This window comes from Pollachius pollachius (assembly GCF_949987615.1).
Source record: "Pollachius pollachius genome assembly, chromosome: 1".
Taxonomy (NCBI): domain Eukaryota; kingdom Metazoa; phylum Chordata; class Actinopteri; order Gadiformes; family Gadidae; genus Pollachius; species Pollachius pollachius.
The window spans coordinates 24,979,746-24,997,669 of NC_136934.1; the positions used below are offsets into that span (position 1 = coordinate 24,979,746).

Consider the following 17,924-nt stretch of genomic DNA (forward strand, 5'->3'; position numbering starts at 1 on the left):
ATGAGCCGGAGCCCGATTTCAACCCGACATTTGTTACTTAGGCCTACTTTGGTAAATATATATAATATATATAAATATATATAATGTATAGAACGCCGGTCATTATCGGGAAAATAAGCCCAGACGGTGTCCTGTTCGCCCTGAAGGGGCTTATTTTTGATAATGACCGGCGACGTTCTATACATTATCCCGCTTGTTACACGGCTACTTGCCAAAACAAAAAAATAACTTCACATGGTGTGTCTTTTTACAATTTATTCGTTTGATCAGCAGGGAAATAGTCTGCCAAAGACGTTGACATTGCTTAGCAACCGAAGACGCTGGGGTTGACAAGTTACTGGACTACTATCTATGCAAGTGAACGGAGCGTTCCATGACATTGAGAAGACCCGCGTAACAAAGGCCTATAATATTTCTGTTTATGGCATAGATTTCTTCTCAGATTAGGCCAATAAAGCAATGATTTAAAAAAAAGTGTGAATGGAAATTATTGCGGCCAGCAAAGAACTATCGCTCATTTTAATTTATCGTGCAATTAATTGATTTATTGCTTATTGCGACAGGCCTAATCCCACGTCCATGGTGGCGAGAGCGAAGGAGGCGCCTGACAGCATACACAGGACCGCCATCAATGAGCTGAGGAGGCGGAGGCGGCATGGGAGGAACCAGAGGACTCTCTTGGACTGGCTTGATCCTGGAGACATGGAACGTCGGGTGGATCCTCATGGACCGGGGAAGCCGAAGACGTACCGCCTCTGGGTTGATGATGCGAGCAATGGGAAAAGGTCCAACAAACCTGGGAGCCAGCTTGCGGTTCTCCACGTTTAGGGGCAGGCCACGGGTGGAGAGCCAGACCCTCTGGCCAACCTGGTAGGCAGGAGCAGGCGTGCGGTGGTTGTTGGCGGCGGCAGTGTAGCGGTCAACCGACTTGAGGAGAGCAGTACATGCCCGGTCCTAGGTACGCCGGCAACGGTGAACGAAAGGCTTGTGACGATGGGCAAGCAGCCTCCCTCTCTTGGTTGGCAAATAATGGGGGCTGATACCCATATGCGCACTGGAAGGGTGAAAGTCCAGTGGAAGAGCAGGTGAGGATGTTGTGGGCATATTCTACCCAGATCAGTTGTTCAGACCAGGAAGCAGGGTAGTGGTTGATCAAGCAGCGAAGAGTGGTCTCCAGGTCCTGGTTCATTCTCTCAGTCTGCCTATTGGACCGGGGATGGAACCCAGAAGACAGACTGACGGAGGCCCCAACTAGGCTGCAAAACTCCTTCCAGAACATAGATGTGAACTGGGGCCCCCGGTCAGAGACAATGTCAGTGGGCAGTCCATGGAGACGAAAGATGTTCTGGAGAACCTGTTCAGCTGTCTCTTTGGCAGAGGGAAGCTTGGAAAGAAAAATGAAGTGGAGCATCTTGCTAAAATGGTCGACAACTGTGAGGATGGCAGTATGACCTTTGGATGTAGGTAGGCCAGTTACAAAGTCCAGGGAGGTGTGAGACCATGGGCGATGAGGAACAGGCAATGGGTGCTGGAAGCCGGCTGGTGGATGATGAGAGGTCTTGTTCTGGTTGCACACAGGACAGGCGTTGACATAGCCTCAGACATCCTCCTCCAGTGATGACCACCAGAATCGCTGCTGCAGGAAGTCTCGGGTCCGCTGAATGCCAGGGTGGCAGGTGAGCCGGGAAGCATGCCCCCACTGGAGCAAATCGGAGCGGAGGTGAGCTGGAACAAACAAACGGTCAGGGGGACAGGAACTAGGACCAGGCTGGTCCTCAGTGGCAGCCCGCACCCACTTCTCTATCTCCCAAACGAGACAGGAGGCTGGGACGATGGTGGAGAGCTCAACCATTTCATCAGGACACTCAGGAAACTGCCGGGAAAGTGCATCTGGTTTAATGTTACGAGACCTGGGTCGATAGGACAGTGTGAAGTTGAACCTGTCAAAGAACAGTGACCAGCGGGCCTGTCTGGAATTCAGTCTCTTGGCAGATCGAATATATTCCAGGTTGCGATGATCAGTCCACACAATGAATGGCACCTTGGCTCCCTCTAGCCAGTGGCGCCACTCCTCCAAGGCCAGTTTCACTGCCAGAAGCTCCCTGTTACCAACATGGTAGTTCCTCTCCGTGGGAGTTAGGCGGTGAGAGAAAAAGGCGCAGGGGTGGATCTTCTGGTCGAAGGAGGAGCGCTGAGACAGAACCGCCCCCACCCCCACGCCGGATGTGTCCACCTCCACAATGAACTGACGCTCAGGTTCGGGGGTCTGGAGGATGGGAGCAGTGGAGAAGCGAGTCTTGAGGGTGTCGAAGGTGCCTTGCGCTTCGTCAGTCCAGCGGAAGGATATCTTGGATGAGGTGAGGGCCAAGAGGGGAGAGGCAATGGAGCTGAAACCTTTGATGAAACGCCGGTAGAAATTGGCAAACCCCAGGAAATGCTGCAGTTGCTTGCGTGTCCCCGGGACTGGCCAGGAGGTCACTGCTGAGACCTTAGCTGGATCTATCAGCAAGCAGTCTTTGGCAATGATGTATCCCAGGAAGGAGACTGAGGGTTTATGAAATTCACATTTCTCTGCCTTGACATACAGGGAACTGTCCAGGAGGCGGCGGAGGACAGATCTGACGTGAGTAACATGCTTCTCCTGGTTACGAGAAAAAATCAGGATATCATCCAGGTAAACGAAAACAAACTTGTTCAGCATATCCCGGAGCAGATCGTTGATTTCAGGTTGATTTGCAGGTTGTCGTTGAAGTTTGGAAGACAGCCGTTGGTCAAATCAAAGGGCATCACCAGATTTTCATAAGTCCTGTTGGTGTGTTGAAGGCCGTCTTCCACTCATCTCCCTCCCGGATGCGGACCAGATGATAAGCATTTCTGAAGTCGAGCTTGGAGAACCCTGTTGCCCCCTGGGGCAGCTCAAAGGCTGTGGAGAGGAGTGGAAGGGGGTAGTGGTTCTTAACTGTAACGTCATTAAGTCCACGATAGTCTATATAGGGCCACAGAGACTTGTCCTTCTTCTTCACAAAAAAAACCCTGCACCAGCAGGTGAAGAGGAGGGACGGATGATCCCTGCCGCTAAGGAGCCTTGTATGTACTCCTCCATGGCCTCTCTCTCAGGGGCAGAGAGAGTACAAGCGTCCCTTGGGAGGCGAAGTGCCCAGGAGTAGGTCTATGGCACAGTCACAGGGGCGGTGAGGTGGCAGGGAGGTAGACTTAGCTTTGTTGAACACCTCTTTCAGGTCATGATAAACTGCTGGAACTCCGGTGATATCTGAGGCTGGAACAGTAACAGGAGAAGCAGGCGACAGCGATGGTGTCTTGAGGCAGGTCCGCTGGCAGGTCTCTCCCCACTCCCGGACGAAACAGGTAGTCCAATCGATGTTGGGGTTGTGCCTGCGAAGCCAGGGGTACCCCAGGATGACAGGCTGACTTGGTGTAGACTAGCTTAGGAGGGTCCAGTACCAAAGACCCTCCTAAGCTTCATCAATATCGACCTTACCAAAACATTTCCCAATACTTGACTTCCCTAAATCTTTTAACAGATGACCTGACAGAACGTGTTTCTGTGGGGAAAGGAAAACTGGAGAAAGCAGCACCTCAGAGGTGCTATGAACATCCTTACTGTAGGCTACTGACAGCGATGTAGTCTCGTTTCTCTTTCTTCTGACAAATGTACTTGTATTGTAAGTCGCTTTGGATAAAACCGTCTGCTAAACGCTGTTAATGTAAGTGGCCACTCAGAAAAGTGCTATATAAATGCAATCAATCGTTTGTTCCAAAAGTGTTTCTCTGTTTGTTGGGATTTGTGCCATATCATGTATCAATGTGTTTGGATAATCACTGCTTCTATATCTGAAAATGTGCATATGTGTCATTCCCATGTCGTTTTATTAATGAATCCCCATGAGTGATTGTTTCATACAATGTATACATGTATTCTTATTTAACCGTGTGTGACACTTTTCTGCTCGTATAGGCTACTTAACTGAAATAACTGGTCAGGGGCATTATCATCCCTTGGACGATCTGTATGATCTGCTTTGTTGATCTGAATAAACATTGTGTCTCAGAGTGATACTGCCTTGCGTCACATTGATTCTCGAGCTCGCTGCTTTGCTAAGAGACGATCCAGAGCAAGAGACTACACCATCAGGCGACCGAAATGATAGCGAAAGAGCTCATAACAGTGTTTTTGGCTGGGTTGTAAGCAGTGGAGGGAAACACAACATTAGGTTTTAAATAACTGATGTAATGGCCTCTTCTTTTTGGAAACGAGACAAATACCATTGTCTATAATAACATGGACAGTCGGGTCACAAGTTGATCTGACTGCCTCCTGCTCTTAGGAAGAAGACTAGTTCTAGTTTTTAGTACTGCAGCTGATCTAGTCTCTGTGACTCAACAGCACAATGGAATGGAATCTCACCTTGAAATATTTTCCCGCCAAAATGGTATGAGTTTGAATCCCGTATTTATTATTAAAAAAACACACAATTTTCATTTACTTTGGCTTAAAATGGTTCTACGTGACAAGTTTCCTCCAATTAGACTCCAAATACGAATGAGATGGGTATGTTTTGACATTTTATTGAAAACAAATCAAAGAGGCATTCGCAAGGACAGCTACGAATCTTTTCCCAATTTCCAACAGCTGCCGTAGCCATGACAACAAGCGACACATTCGGCTGATGGTAACCAGTTAACACGGTCATGAGTTGAACTGAAACACTGGGGGACGAGACAGACGAACGGCAAAACAACCATGGAACCAATCGGTTCGGTAGCGACTACACTAACACCCCAGCAAGCTAGAAACATACAGGGCTCACAACAAAACGAGCAAACACATTTTTACAGAGACTATCAACATCAAGAAAGCAACAATACAAAGAGGAATTCGGCATCCGATTTGCAGTCTTTTTCTTTCAGCTCACGCTATTCCTGAGAAGCTCGCCCAACGTTTACTCATGTCTGGCCTCTCTGTGGGTCAGTCTCCTGTTTCTCTTCTTCTCTTCCTCCGACATTAGGTTTCTCTGTCTCTTTTTAGTTGGCTGATCTATGATGAATGTAACAATCCCTTCGCTACTTGTGTTTATATCGAGCCGGTTCTGTGTTTGTGGGTCTGTAGTGCCGTAAAGCAATTTTTTACATCGCAAGATCCAAGACTCCGGCGAGAGCGGGCGGCGGGTTGCCGGCAGAAACTTGCATATTGCCTTTCTCTGCCAAGATGCGCTAGGGGGAGTCGAAACAGCGACCAATCGACCCATAAAGTGTTATAGAACCATCACAATGACTCTTAACCTGTTATATTAAGGTAAATTTAGCCCAATAAGTTGCATAGTTCCCCTTTAAAGGGGATGGGAGATGGTTTATTTCACGTTACGCCCAAACCACACCTACGGGTAATTAGGCTACTTCAGGGCAACCCTTTTGAGATTTGCGTCGGGCGCAAGTCATTTATCCGCCAGTATAATAGCAACAGCGGCAGAGCCCCGCCCACAAAGCTACTTCCGTTTTGCGCTTCTCACTTGCGTTTCAGACCGTTAAAATAGGGCCCTGTGTGTGTGTGTGTGTCTCAATTGGAGGCAAGATATTGTACCCAACTTTGTTAACAGCTGAAAATTGAACCTAGAAAGAAAGGAAATATTAAACCCCTACAACTATAGCACATTCTCTACAACAAAGTTAAAATGGAAATTTGAGCAACAAAACCAGTTGTCCTCAACCTTTTTTGAGCAAATGCCCCCCTTTAGTTACTAAACCAAAAAGCTAAGGAAACAGTGCCATGCTGCTGTGATCCTGTGTTGACCAGGAGGCTCCACTGGCTGCCAGGCCGCAGAGCTCTGTCATCCAACAGTTGTCCCCTCTGCTAAATGTCATCAGAGAGCAGCCAATTCCGACACTGCGCTCGGGAATCCATAGGCTCTTCAAATACCAGGCGGCCGGATATCCTCTTAGTTAAAGAGGCATCTCCAGGGCTAGGCCCGACACAGCGGCCAACTGGGGGTGCGTAGGGGGGGCACTTGGGGATATCATTGGCCAAGCTTAAAAGCCTTTAGGACCGTCATCAGTGTCACTTTGAGTTGATACAAAATTGAGAAGGTGGCCACGCTAAGCAGGCTACTTAGAGAGCCGTAGAAACCGGTCCACTTTCCTACGGCAGCGGCGCCGTGACATGGCAAAGACCCGCGTTCCATGCAGCGAAGTGCAGTCACTCCAATTCTGAGGAGGATGTGCTCAACAAAGTGAGGTCAGGTTACTGCTCTCCTGTCATTGGCCCACCTTGTCTGTAATTATTCCAGCCAGCATCCACCCAGCCTGTGTGGTCTCCCCCACCTCATCCCTCCTCCTGTTTAGTATTTTTAGGAGAAACCCAAAATAATATTAATAATACAATGAGCATTCTGATATGTCCTTCATCCATCGCATGTCTTCTCAAACGGCTGAGAGGAAAAAAACTGTTGCCAATGTAAGCTTTTAATTCACGGGTTACCAATACAGTCTAGTGAAGGATCATGGCTTCTATTCTGTAATAAGTTAAAGCAGAATTTCTCCTTTTGCCACAACGTTAAGTTGGAAACCCGCACACTAACTGCATTTCTAGGGTTTGACGTTGCCTAGGTGATTGTTTCTCCAGTTATTGCAAAACAATAATTATGATGAATGTATACATCAGGAGCTCAGCCAGCCTCTAGCCCGGAGCCGACCCGAGATGCAGACGGGCTCTGACACCGCCTGGACCATACGGGCACGTTGGAGCTGAACACTGGTAGTTAGACACATGCTAGTACTATAATGAAAACAAAACTAAACCAAAAGTGTTTACATAAAAGAAAGGGTTTTCAATTAGCAAGGAAAAAAAAGTGTCTTGCCAGAGATTGGTTTACAGAGAAATGGGCTTGTTTTTGTTCTCTCTGCTACAAGATGCCAGCTGGCAAGACACAGCTTTTGGCTTCACTGCTCTGTCTTTAAATAAGAGTCATATTCACCATGGTGATAGCAAAATGACACATGTTGCGGCCCTTAAGACATCCATAGAGAAGAGCATGAGAGGGCAATCGACGCCCGTAATGCTGGACCCAACCCTCTCAGACAGTTCATCTTGGAAGTTTTTCCCAACATGCGTCCGCTCTGGTTCTGCTCTGGTCAGATCCCTGGAGGACGCTGAGAAATGAAGTAGAGGAGAACCTACTACAAAGGCCCTCTCTCTCACACACACAGACCCCGACACTAGACAACGGAATAAACCGTTACTCAAGCATGCCAAAGTTATTACAAGATGGTATGACCACAGAAGCTCTCAAATTCATAAATGATTGCATCCCACGTTGTGTCCAAAGACTATTGAGCTCCCTGCCCTGGGAGTCATTTAGAAAACAACCATAACAGAAGACTCATTATCAAAGGACTGCAGGAAGTGTGATTCACAGATGGCCATTAAAACTTCTCATTGTTGTATAGCCGCTACTATTAATCAAAACCTAGAAAGGGGCAGTTCTCAACGGCACATTAAGGAATGATGTCAGACCCATTCAGACTCGTTGGAAGTCAGAACGTCAGTCAGAACATCTTCAGACATCGCAGTGAAGTCACGTAGACACAAACCTCAGTTTGTGAACGGTCTGCATGGTTCTAGTACGGATGGATCTATGTTCTCTGGTGGCTGCTTCATCTCAATGACGGTGTTCTGACAACAGAAGTGATCACACAATCTAAAAACAAAAACTAAATTTGTGTCAAGGGGACAGAAGCCTTTATTTATACCTGGAACCAGAGGAAAGGACTGCCTAACAAGCATTGAATTTGCTCCCCGTCTGAATGTTGGAGAATGTTGACTCACTTGAGGGGCCTTGCGGACGATAGTCTCCCACTAGAGAAAGGGAGCTCTGTTCTTTACAACCATGAACATCCAACAACACAAGAAACTGAAAGACTGTGGGCCTCGACTGTTAACTCCTACACAGAGCTGCAGTGTTAAAGGCTGACCTCCTTGTGAACCCCAAATAAATAAAAGGCCAGCTGTTTATCTCTTGGTCCACATCAAAGAGGAGGAGGACCAAGCAGATCAGGGTCTGAGGCGTGTGAACAGCCTTCTGAAGCCACACCAACAATGGTAGCCAGGTCCTTTCCTACAGCAGGCCGTCCTCCACCGTCCAGGGACCTGTCAGTGAGTCATCAGATCATGACCGTGGCGGCATTTGAGAAAAGCCGCCACGGTCATGACTTGAGGGTCATGCTTTTGTCTGAAAACAAGTACAGCAAACACACACACAAGGCCCTGGATAAACTCTGCAAAGTACAAGACTCAAGTCTGTTCCTCCTGTTGTGTACTCTGGTGCCATCCTGAGTCTGGACGGGTTAGGGTCTGGTTCAGGGGGCCAGGTAAGGGTTTGCACAAGTCCTCGGGCACTGAATGCAACCGTGGACAAAAAGTAAACTCCTTCAGCCTTTAAGCATCATGTTCAGGTCACACACACACACACACACACACACACACACACACACACACACACACACACACACACACACACACACACACACACACACACACACACACACACACACACACACACACACACACACACACACACTTTCCCTCCCTCCCTCAGTTTAAGCAAGGGGACACCTCCACCTTTATTTGCACAGGAGTACATTTAGCCCAAAGGCTAAATTACATCATCATTCAGTTTGGCTGTGCAGCATATCAGGGCAGAATTACTCAGAGTCCTTTGAAGGGCCCGATCTGCACTCTCCCTCCCCCTCCTTCTCCTTCCCTCTCTGTTTTTTCACCAGCGAGCCTGGCCCCTTCCCCAAACTCACACAGCCTTTGATGTTAGCACCAAGAACTTAGCATTACAACGCCCCTCATAGTTGACCGGATCTCCGCCACCTCCTCACCTGGGGTCCTTCAGAGCCGGTCTCCCATCGAGCTGAGAGAGCATCGACTGGACCTTCTTATATTCAAGTTAAATGAGGGAGTACAAGTACGGAGAGGACCTTCGAGTCACCGCAGAAACACTTACCCACACTTATGGACTCAATCCTCACACCTAGATGTATAATAGTAACTGTCAACTATGCTAGAATATGTTAACAGTAAACAGGTTACGGTCCTTGCCCGTAAACAGCAAGGGCCGTAACCTAGAAGTTGACCCTACAGCCAGGAAAGTCAGTAGGGTAAACTAGAAGTGCTTTGCTGTCAGTAATTGGTAATAGTTAGTAATATAAGTAAGTTGAACTTCTGTATTACTTCAGAGCCGGTTCCATTCATATGCAGGGGGTCCTTTGATCTGGATAAGAAACAGGAGAGATGGAGCTGCATTGTACATACACTACAGTACCAGTAAGTGCCAGAGAACACAGACTAGAGTACTTCAGTCTATGGGGGAGGAGAGAGAGAGAGAGAGATGCCATAAAAATAAATATCAAACTAGACATCCCGATTAAGATCTGGCTAAAAATATTTGACGCAGTGATAGAGCACATTGCGCTCTACGGTTATGAAGTCTGGGGCCCACTCACCAACCAAGATTTTATAAAATGGGACAAACATCTAATTGAAACCAAATAATGCCTGCAGAGCTGAATTAGGACGATATCCAATCGTTATTAAAATTCAGAAGAGAGCCCTAAAATGCTATAACCACCTTAAGGAATGCGACAGCAACACACTCCACAACAAGGCTCTTACCCACAGAGAGATACACCCAGAAAAGTGTCCCCTTAGCCAGCTTGTCCTGGAAATCTGTCCAATACACAACAACCAACACATCAAGCAAAACTAAATTTTAAGAAGACAAAAGGAAAAGTATTTGGCACATTGGAAAGAGTCAACCAAAAACCAGAGTAAATTGGCATGCTATTTGTCCCTTAACAGAGACTACACCGTGGCAAAATACCTGACCACCGTGACCGACCCAAAACTGAGGAGATCCTTGACCAGATACAGACTCAGCGAACACAGCCTGGCCATCGAGAAGGGACGCCACAGACAGACCTGGGCTCAAGAGAAGACAGACTGTGCTCCCACTGCACACACAACCAACTAGAGACAGAACTGCACTTCCTGACTTCCTGCCAGTCATACAAATACATCAGGAATACACATTTCCCACGGATTGCGAAGGCATGCAAGGACTTCAAAAACACTCCAGATGCTCACAAACTGCCATACCTGTTGGGAGAAATACAACAATGTGCGAACGAAGCAGCAAGATTCGTCACCTGTTGTGATGAGAGAAGGACCTTAATCTCCCCATAGACTCATCCCTCTGGACTCACTCTTCACACAATAATTGCACTCATCCTCCGTAATGTAAATACTGTGTATTTAGAGTGTTTGTTTGATTTATCTGTTTATACAAGATACTGTAATTTTTGTAATTTTTATAATATCGCACATTTTACTTTTTAAAGTACTTTTATAGTATAACATTTGATATGTATAGATATTTTGTATTTAACTGTTTATACTTATTATTATTATTATAATATGTACCTTACCTTTTTACTTTTTATTTTATAATGCTGTTTATTTTATTGTTCACCTGCTTTGGCAATGTAAATGTATATTTCTCATGCCAATAAAGCTTTTTTGAGTTGAATTGAGAGAGAGAGAGAGAGAGAGAGAGAGAGAGAGAGAGAGACATATTGCGTTGTCTCAGTACTGGCCACTATCCCTACCAAGCGGCCCCCGTGGTGGGGAGGGGATGGGGAGGGGGGAGGGGTTGGGGATGACAGGGGGACTAAAGTGGGGGGGCAGGTGGTGATAAACATAAGGGAGTGTATGGGCTCCATCATGGAGTCTGATCTGTCCCCATCTGGCCCCACTGAAGATGACCCCTGGCCCGCTGTTTGGGAATCCTTTAAGCAGGAAACAAAGAGAAACAAAACCCAATTGCAGGGTGGTGGTGATGACAGAGTCCCTGTCAGAGTTAATGTGATGCATCAGAGAATGGCTGACTGAGGGCACAGAGCCAATAAAGTGACCATAAGAACCACAGAGATGTGATGATAAATAGGAGTACTGTAACGTCCAGTTACATTTGACAAACATTTGTGATAATTACTTATTGAGGTACATAAAATAACGTCAATTGAACCTGCAAAGTGGATAAAATGACTCATCCCTCTCTCTCGCTCTCTCTGTCTGTGTCTGTGTGTCAGTGGGTCTGTGTGTCTGTGTTTCTGTGTGTGTTGCATCTGTATTTCTCCTGGTTTATGTTTTTGCATATGTTCGTATTTAGGTCAGGACACAAAGAGGAGAAGGAAAATAACCAATGGTCCAAGGAGGGAGAGAAGGAAAGGAGGGATGGGGAGAAGAGGGAGAAGGGGGAGAAGGGGGAGAGGAGAGGATCTAAGCTCCCATCCTATCGTCTTCTCAGCCAACGGGAAGTCAGAACCTGAACTGCCAAAACATGTACCGTGGTGGCGTTTACTCAGCACATTCCTGTAGAACAACAAAGGCCCGGCGCTGGTGTTTCATAACCCTCCGTACCGCTGCTCTTTGTCTTCAGGCTCTGTGTGTCCGTGGTTGGAGGGAGGAGGAGGAAGGGGGGGCTGGTGCTTTTCATCCTATTTGGACAAAGCCAGATACACTGGGGGACTTTCACGATGTGGAACAAAAACTTCACCTGATCCAGGTGAACCGTATTGACTTCTTACCAAAGGAGGCATTTCTGATAAAAGCCTACTCGTCCCCGTTAAAACAATGGCATCTTTATCAGGCCAGCATCACTTTGTTGCAGGTTTTGCACTACAACATTGGAATATGTGTGCAGGGCATCACATAGGAAAGAAGAAAGACAGAGCCAGGGCCATTATTAACATATTAATTCATATGTCACCAAGATAATACAAGGTCTTCATCTATAAGCCCTGACAAAATGCTAAGAGACCAAGGAAATTATGAGCTGGATGCTAGGAGGGGAAGACAGAGATTAAAACAGAGAAGTAAAAGAAAGAGAGAAAAGAAAGAAAGAAAGAATGAAAGAGAAAACAGATTTGACTTCTAATCTCCTTCTGAGTGGCTCAGATCAAAGCCTCCTTAGACGTGCAGCTCAGGCCCCGTCCACACGGAGCAGATTTTTTGGTGAACCGCATAAGTCTTGTGCGTTTCGGCCGACCGTCCAGAGGGAGCCGGCCAATCCGTTGCCCGAAACCGCACATTTCTGAAACCACCCTCAGTGGTGGTTTCAAATCTATCCGGACTTATGCGGTTTTGTGTTAGGATTCGTGTGGACGCCTGAAACGCAAACGATGACGTCATTAGCCCCCAACCAGCTGGGGAACGTCAGAGTTGCGTCTAATTTTTTATTTATTATCTTATTTGTGTTATTTTTGTAGCTTTAAATGAAGCCCCTTGATGAATTTAATTACTAACTGTAGATTAAAAAGTATTTCTGCTACATTTAAAAGGTTGAATCTCCTTGTGACTGAATGTTTGTATAAGCGCGCAGGCTGTATGCGCGCAGGCATGATGCGCTCCGCTTTTTTCTGTGGAGAACCAGCGCCTTGAATATTTACTACAGTGTTTCTACAGCTCGATGCGGTTTCGCAATGCGGTTCAGGAGATATTCCTGAACCGCAACGAAACCGGATCATTTTCGCCCGTTTCGGCTCCGTGTGGACGGGGCCTCGGTTGAGACCTGCACGTCTCCCGGAGCCTGAGTGCCATCTCACCCAAAGGTAAAGGAGAGAGAGACCAAGAGAGAGAGAGACACAGAGAGAGAGAGAGACAGAGAGAGAGAGAGAGAGAGAGAGAAGTTAGTTCATTAGCATGTCATTGATGGAATCCATCGGTATGTACTCGATGAGCAGGAGAAAAAGCAGCCGTTTTTCCTTGAAGTCAATTCACATGTGCTAAAGGACGCGTGACAAATGCTGTCTGTCTGAATGAAGCAGACAGTGGGGGAGGGAGAGAGAGGAGGCAGAGAGAGAGAGGAGAGACAGAAGAGAAAAGCAGTCCTGCAGTCTGTTCTATTCCAAAATGGGGGGAGAGAAAGGCAGCCTCAAATTATTTTGGCTGGAACTTGAAAGTCAAGCGGTTTGCGGTGAGGAGACGATAGCGTTTAAAAATACAGCCAATAAATGGAAAAAAAGTAGGCGAGCACACTTTTAACCTTTTAAACCAGCGTTTTTGTGTACGGCTACTGTTGCTGTGGCGCTGGGAGTGGCTCCCTGTACAGTCCGTCTGGACCGTTACGGCCGCTTGGGGTTTCCTGCCTGTGGCGAGAGAGATGAATCCCTGAGCGACTAAAGCTCTCATTATAGTCTAAATCCAGCAGACACAACTGCTGCCAGCTCCTAGGTAGGCCCTCTGTCAGCTCCTAGGTAGGCCCTCTCAGTGTACTACAGCTCCTAGGTAGGCCCTCTCAGTGTACTACAGCTCCTAGGTAGGCCCTCTCACTGTACTACAGCTCCTAGGTAGGCCCTCTGTCAGCTCCCAGGTAGGCCCTCTCAGTGTACTACAGCTCCAAGGTAGGCCCTCTCAGTGTACTACAGCTCCAAGGTAGGCCCTCTGTCAGCTCCTAGGTAGGCCCTCTCAGTGTACTACAGCTCCAAGGTAGGCCCTCTCACTGTACTACAGCTCCAAGGTAGGCCCTCTGTCAGTCCTAGGTAGGCTCTCTCACTGTACTACAGCTCCTAGGTAGGCCCTCTCACTGTACTACAGCTCCTAGGTAGGCCCTCTCACTGTACTACAAGTCCTAGGTAGGCCCTCTGTCAGCTCCCAGGTAGGCCCTCTCACATTTAGGCTCATCAATGTTGGCCTGGGATCACTAAACCACTTCCTACCCTCGCACTCACCATCCCCATCAGAGGCATGAAAGCTTGAAAGCATAAGTCCATCAGTAATATCACTGAGGCCAGACACTGATACTGTTGACTTTCTTTATGTTAGGCATTGTTGCGTTGCTGTAAAGTACACTACTGTTAAAGACATTTCCTGTCGTGAGATAATCAACTAAAACTAAAACGAGTTTTCCGACATAAACAATGCACTATGGTTTGGGTTGTGTATGTGCAGGTTGGGAATATATGCCACTTTACCAGGACCAGTTACAATGACCAACTAGGAACCATGGACACCATTACAACACATGGTTAGATACTTGGCACCCAAGTGGTCCACTGGAAGGGGTGCCCGGTGTGTCGCTGTTAGCCCCTGGTTAATTTCTTCCAGTAACAGGTTGCTCTAAGGAGACACTGATTGCTTTGCTATTACAAAGTCAAATTAGATCAATGAGGAAGGCGTTGTAGTTAAAACGTAGGGTTTGGCATGTCACTCACATCCAAAGTCCCGCTCCTCCTTGGAGCTTAACCAGAGGCAAATTTACTTAATGTATTTATTTTGGCCAATTTCTGTGCACTCTGGGCTGAGCCGAAGCGGTGTTAGCTTTAGGGAATTAGCAGAGGAGAGCTGGAAAAGCAGAGCGGTGATGGCGGTTACCACTTTACTCAGGAACCCTGCCAACAACCCCCCCCCCCTCCAAACAGCAGCCTTCCGAGTTGCAAGTGGAGAAATCTCCCAGCATTCTTGCGGCATTTCAGAGGCACGCCCCCTTTTGGTCGGGCCCCCTCGGAATTCTGAGAGTATACCGAGTTCAGTATTGATGCTCTCAACAGAAATGGCTGCTTGTACCATGGTGGTCATTTTAATGTCGATTTTAAATGCTCTTACACACTTGATTACCTTGCTACTTTATACCGGTCACCAATTCATGCATTGCACAGTCTTGCTGTGCGTGCAATACAATGTTAAGTTGTGTTGTTTGTTTTTGAGCTGGTTTGCTAAAGTGGCTAATGTAGCTAACAATAAACAACGACAAGCCAATTTCATGACACAATCACAAAGATGAACGGGAACGCTATATGTGCACCAGAAATGATGCCACAAGTGCAACTCGGAAGGCTGGTGTCCGAGGCATCTGGATCACACCATTACAATTATATTATTTATGCATGATATGTAACTGAGAATATTAACGTCTACATGGATGGGTGCATGTTGAGGTGTCGGTCAGTGTAATCTGTGAGACAAATCAGCAACAAAGCCCTCTGAGCACTGATTGAATCACACTTAAGGAACCACACACACACACACACACACACACACACACACACACACACACACACACACACACACACACACACACACACACACACACACACACACACACACACACACACACACACACACACATTTATATGGATGCATCTGTTGGCAGAGCTTCAATGTGAGATACAGCTAGATGTGCTGGAGGCCAGCGAAGGCCCAGCCTCAGAATACAACATAGAAAGGAACAGGAAGGGCAGTAGCATTGTGGAAGGAAAGAGTTTGATACAACTCAAAAATGCTATATTATTCCAACTCCTTCCCAACCAGGCTACTGCTCCGTAGCTTTACAAAGGCTCAAGGGAGAAAAGAAATTAAAGGAAAAAGTGTTTGGTTTTAAATTACACTATTTGAAGACATAAAGTTGTCATTCCTTCTAGTTTTCACATTTATAAATCTTGAGTAAAACACAGAGGAGAGACTATTGCTGGTGTGTTGGGCTTGACAAATGGACCCTCATTACGGCTGGACCGAACAGAAGCTGCATCTCCCTGGTCAGAGCGATGTCAGCGAAGAAAGCAGACCTAAATAGATGTGGTTTCGATGTAAAGCTGAGGTCCGGCATTTCTGTCTGGTTAGCGTGGCGTCAAACGACCATCGCTATGTATAAACCAGGGCCACTTTACTGTGTGCTCCACATCTCCCTTCTGAACACCACAAATTACTTTCATTCTCTCAGAGATATTCAGCGTCTACACACAGAGCGAGAACACACACTTCCACTCACAAGCCCTTCATTAAGTCAAGACTTAGGGAATATTCTCTGCTTCTCTCTCCATTTAAAAATAAAGGGAAATATGCAGTAAACACAGAAAGACATTTGTGTTAGGGGTCATATTGGATGTAGTTCTACTAAATATCCCCTGTGGTTCCATTTGATCACTAGTAATGTGTTGTTAACGTTTATAAACAAGCCTGTTCGGTAATAAGCAAGGCATTACAGTGTCTCACAGGACAGATACAAACATGATGCACAACGACTGGGAGTTTAGGGACGACCATGTACTAGTGTATAGTCAACACACAACTGTGTGTGTGTGTGTGTGTGTGTGTGTGTGTGTGTGTGTGTGTGTGTTTGTGTGTATGTGTGTGTGTGTGTGTGTGTGTGTGTGTGTGTTTGTGTGTGTGTGTGTGTGTAGCCAATAGCTGCAGCGCGCGGTACATGGATTGGCTGTGACGTCAGAAGCTCCAAATCTACGCGATAGAAGAATATAAGTGTTGATCCACACTTCTCCCAAATAAAGCAACCGTTGAATCAGTCCATTCAAATACAATTAAAGTGAATTGCAAAACAACCAGTCGACCTTATTCAACTACATACCAACTACATATGCACACGATACAATACGCCTGACGTTGGAGCACGTTGCGATACGTTTAAACACTTTAAGATCAAGCCTTGTTGTGCTTCTACTCTCCATGGAATGATTCCCGGGTAGGAGACGTGTTAGTGCGAAACAACTCCGATCCACAGCAGCGGGGAGGCACACAACCCATACCCTGCGATGAGATGTTTCCTGGGAATGAATTCCACAAGATAGAAGCCATCTTGTGACCCCCCCGCCCCACACACACACAGCCCCTTTTGAAGAAAAAAGTTTTGCGAAGGGGTGAATGGGGGGGTTATTCCATGAGGTGCTGCTCTACGTAGCGAGGTGCTTGTCATTCGGAGGAGACAATGTGGTCGTTATACACACACATATACACATATATCTAGATGTATACATATATATATATATATATATATATATATATATATATATATATATATATATATATATATATATATATATATATATATAGAGAGAGAGAGAGAGAGAGAGAGAGAGAGAGAGAGAGAGAGAGAGAGAGAGAGAGAGAGAGAGAGAGAGAGAGAGAGAGAGAGAGAGAGAGAGAGGGAGATACACACACACACACACACATACATACATGTATATGTATATATATATATGATATTCTACATACTTGGACGATCTCCCCCTCCGCGCTGATAGTGGCCCCAGCCTTGGAGAAGCGTCCTTGCAGCCCGGTCGTGTACGTGGTGTAATCTCCATTGGGACTCGACTCGAACAGAACCACCTCCACAAACGCGGTGTCCTTAGCGACCACGGAGCCGAGTGACGTGGAGACCACGAAGATCACCAGGACCACCGAGTCGGGGTCCAGGGCCAGGCGCAGAGGGAACAGCATCATCTTGCCGGCTGGATCTGCGCCGATCGGAACATAGTTTCCAAGGCTGATCGGATGGATCGAAGGAATCGAGTCTGTTCGGAACGGTCGAAAAGGCGAACGACACGCAGCGGACCCGGAATTGTGCAATAAAAGCTGCAGCGAGACCTGAGCGCGTTTATTCACCACTGCAGCCTCGTCAATTACACTCTCTCTCCCTCCCTCCCTCCCTCCCTCTTTCTCTAACTCTCCTCTCTTTCTCACCCCCACCCTACAAAGCAGATCTCCTTTGATCTCCAAACACGTGATTGTTTTTCTCTCTCCCAAAGGGTTCTTCCCATCCACCAGTCCCTCGGACCCTCTCCTCTGCCTCCCCCTCTGAAGGGAGCACTCAGTTAAGGACGTCCGGGTGCCTCAGGACAGGTTGACCGCACACCAATGCCGTTTTGTCTCAACCTTTCACTCTTATCGCGGGTTATTACGTTTATATCGAGTGTTCTCAATATCGGTGTTCTCATGTCTTTATGCACACAAGCTCGCAAACACACCCATACTTCCACGCAGTTGTCAACTCTTGTGCCACCTTAACATAAACATTGCCCTCTCCGCTCGTTCCTCAGATATATATATATGTGTGTGT

At 46.9% G+C, this 17,924-nt stretch overlaps 1 protein-coding gene across 2 annotated transcripts in view; it reads right to left on the reverse strand.

The window, feature by feature from the left end:
- znrf3 (zinc and ring finger 3) overlaps window positions 1-17,485 on the reverse strand; it is a 76,259-nt gene extending 58,774 nt beyond the window's left edge. The window contains exon 1 of one of the 2 annotated variants that reach the window (XM_079749219.1): window positions 17,081-17,485. In XM_079749219.1, the coding sequence (XP_079605345.1) occupies window positions 17,081-17,308 (228 nt within the window). In that variant the 5' untranslated portion in view covers window positions 17,309-17,485. The remainder of the gene's footprint in view (window positions 1-17,080) is intronic. The other variant, XM_079749220.1, reaches the window with a different exon arrangement.
- Window positions 17,486-17,924: the final 439 nt, after the last annotated feature.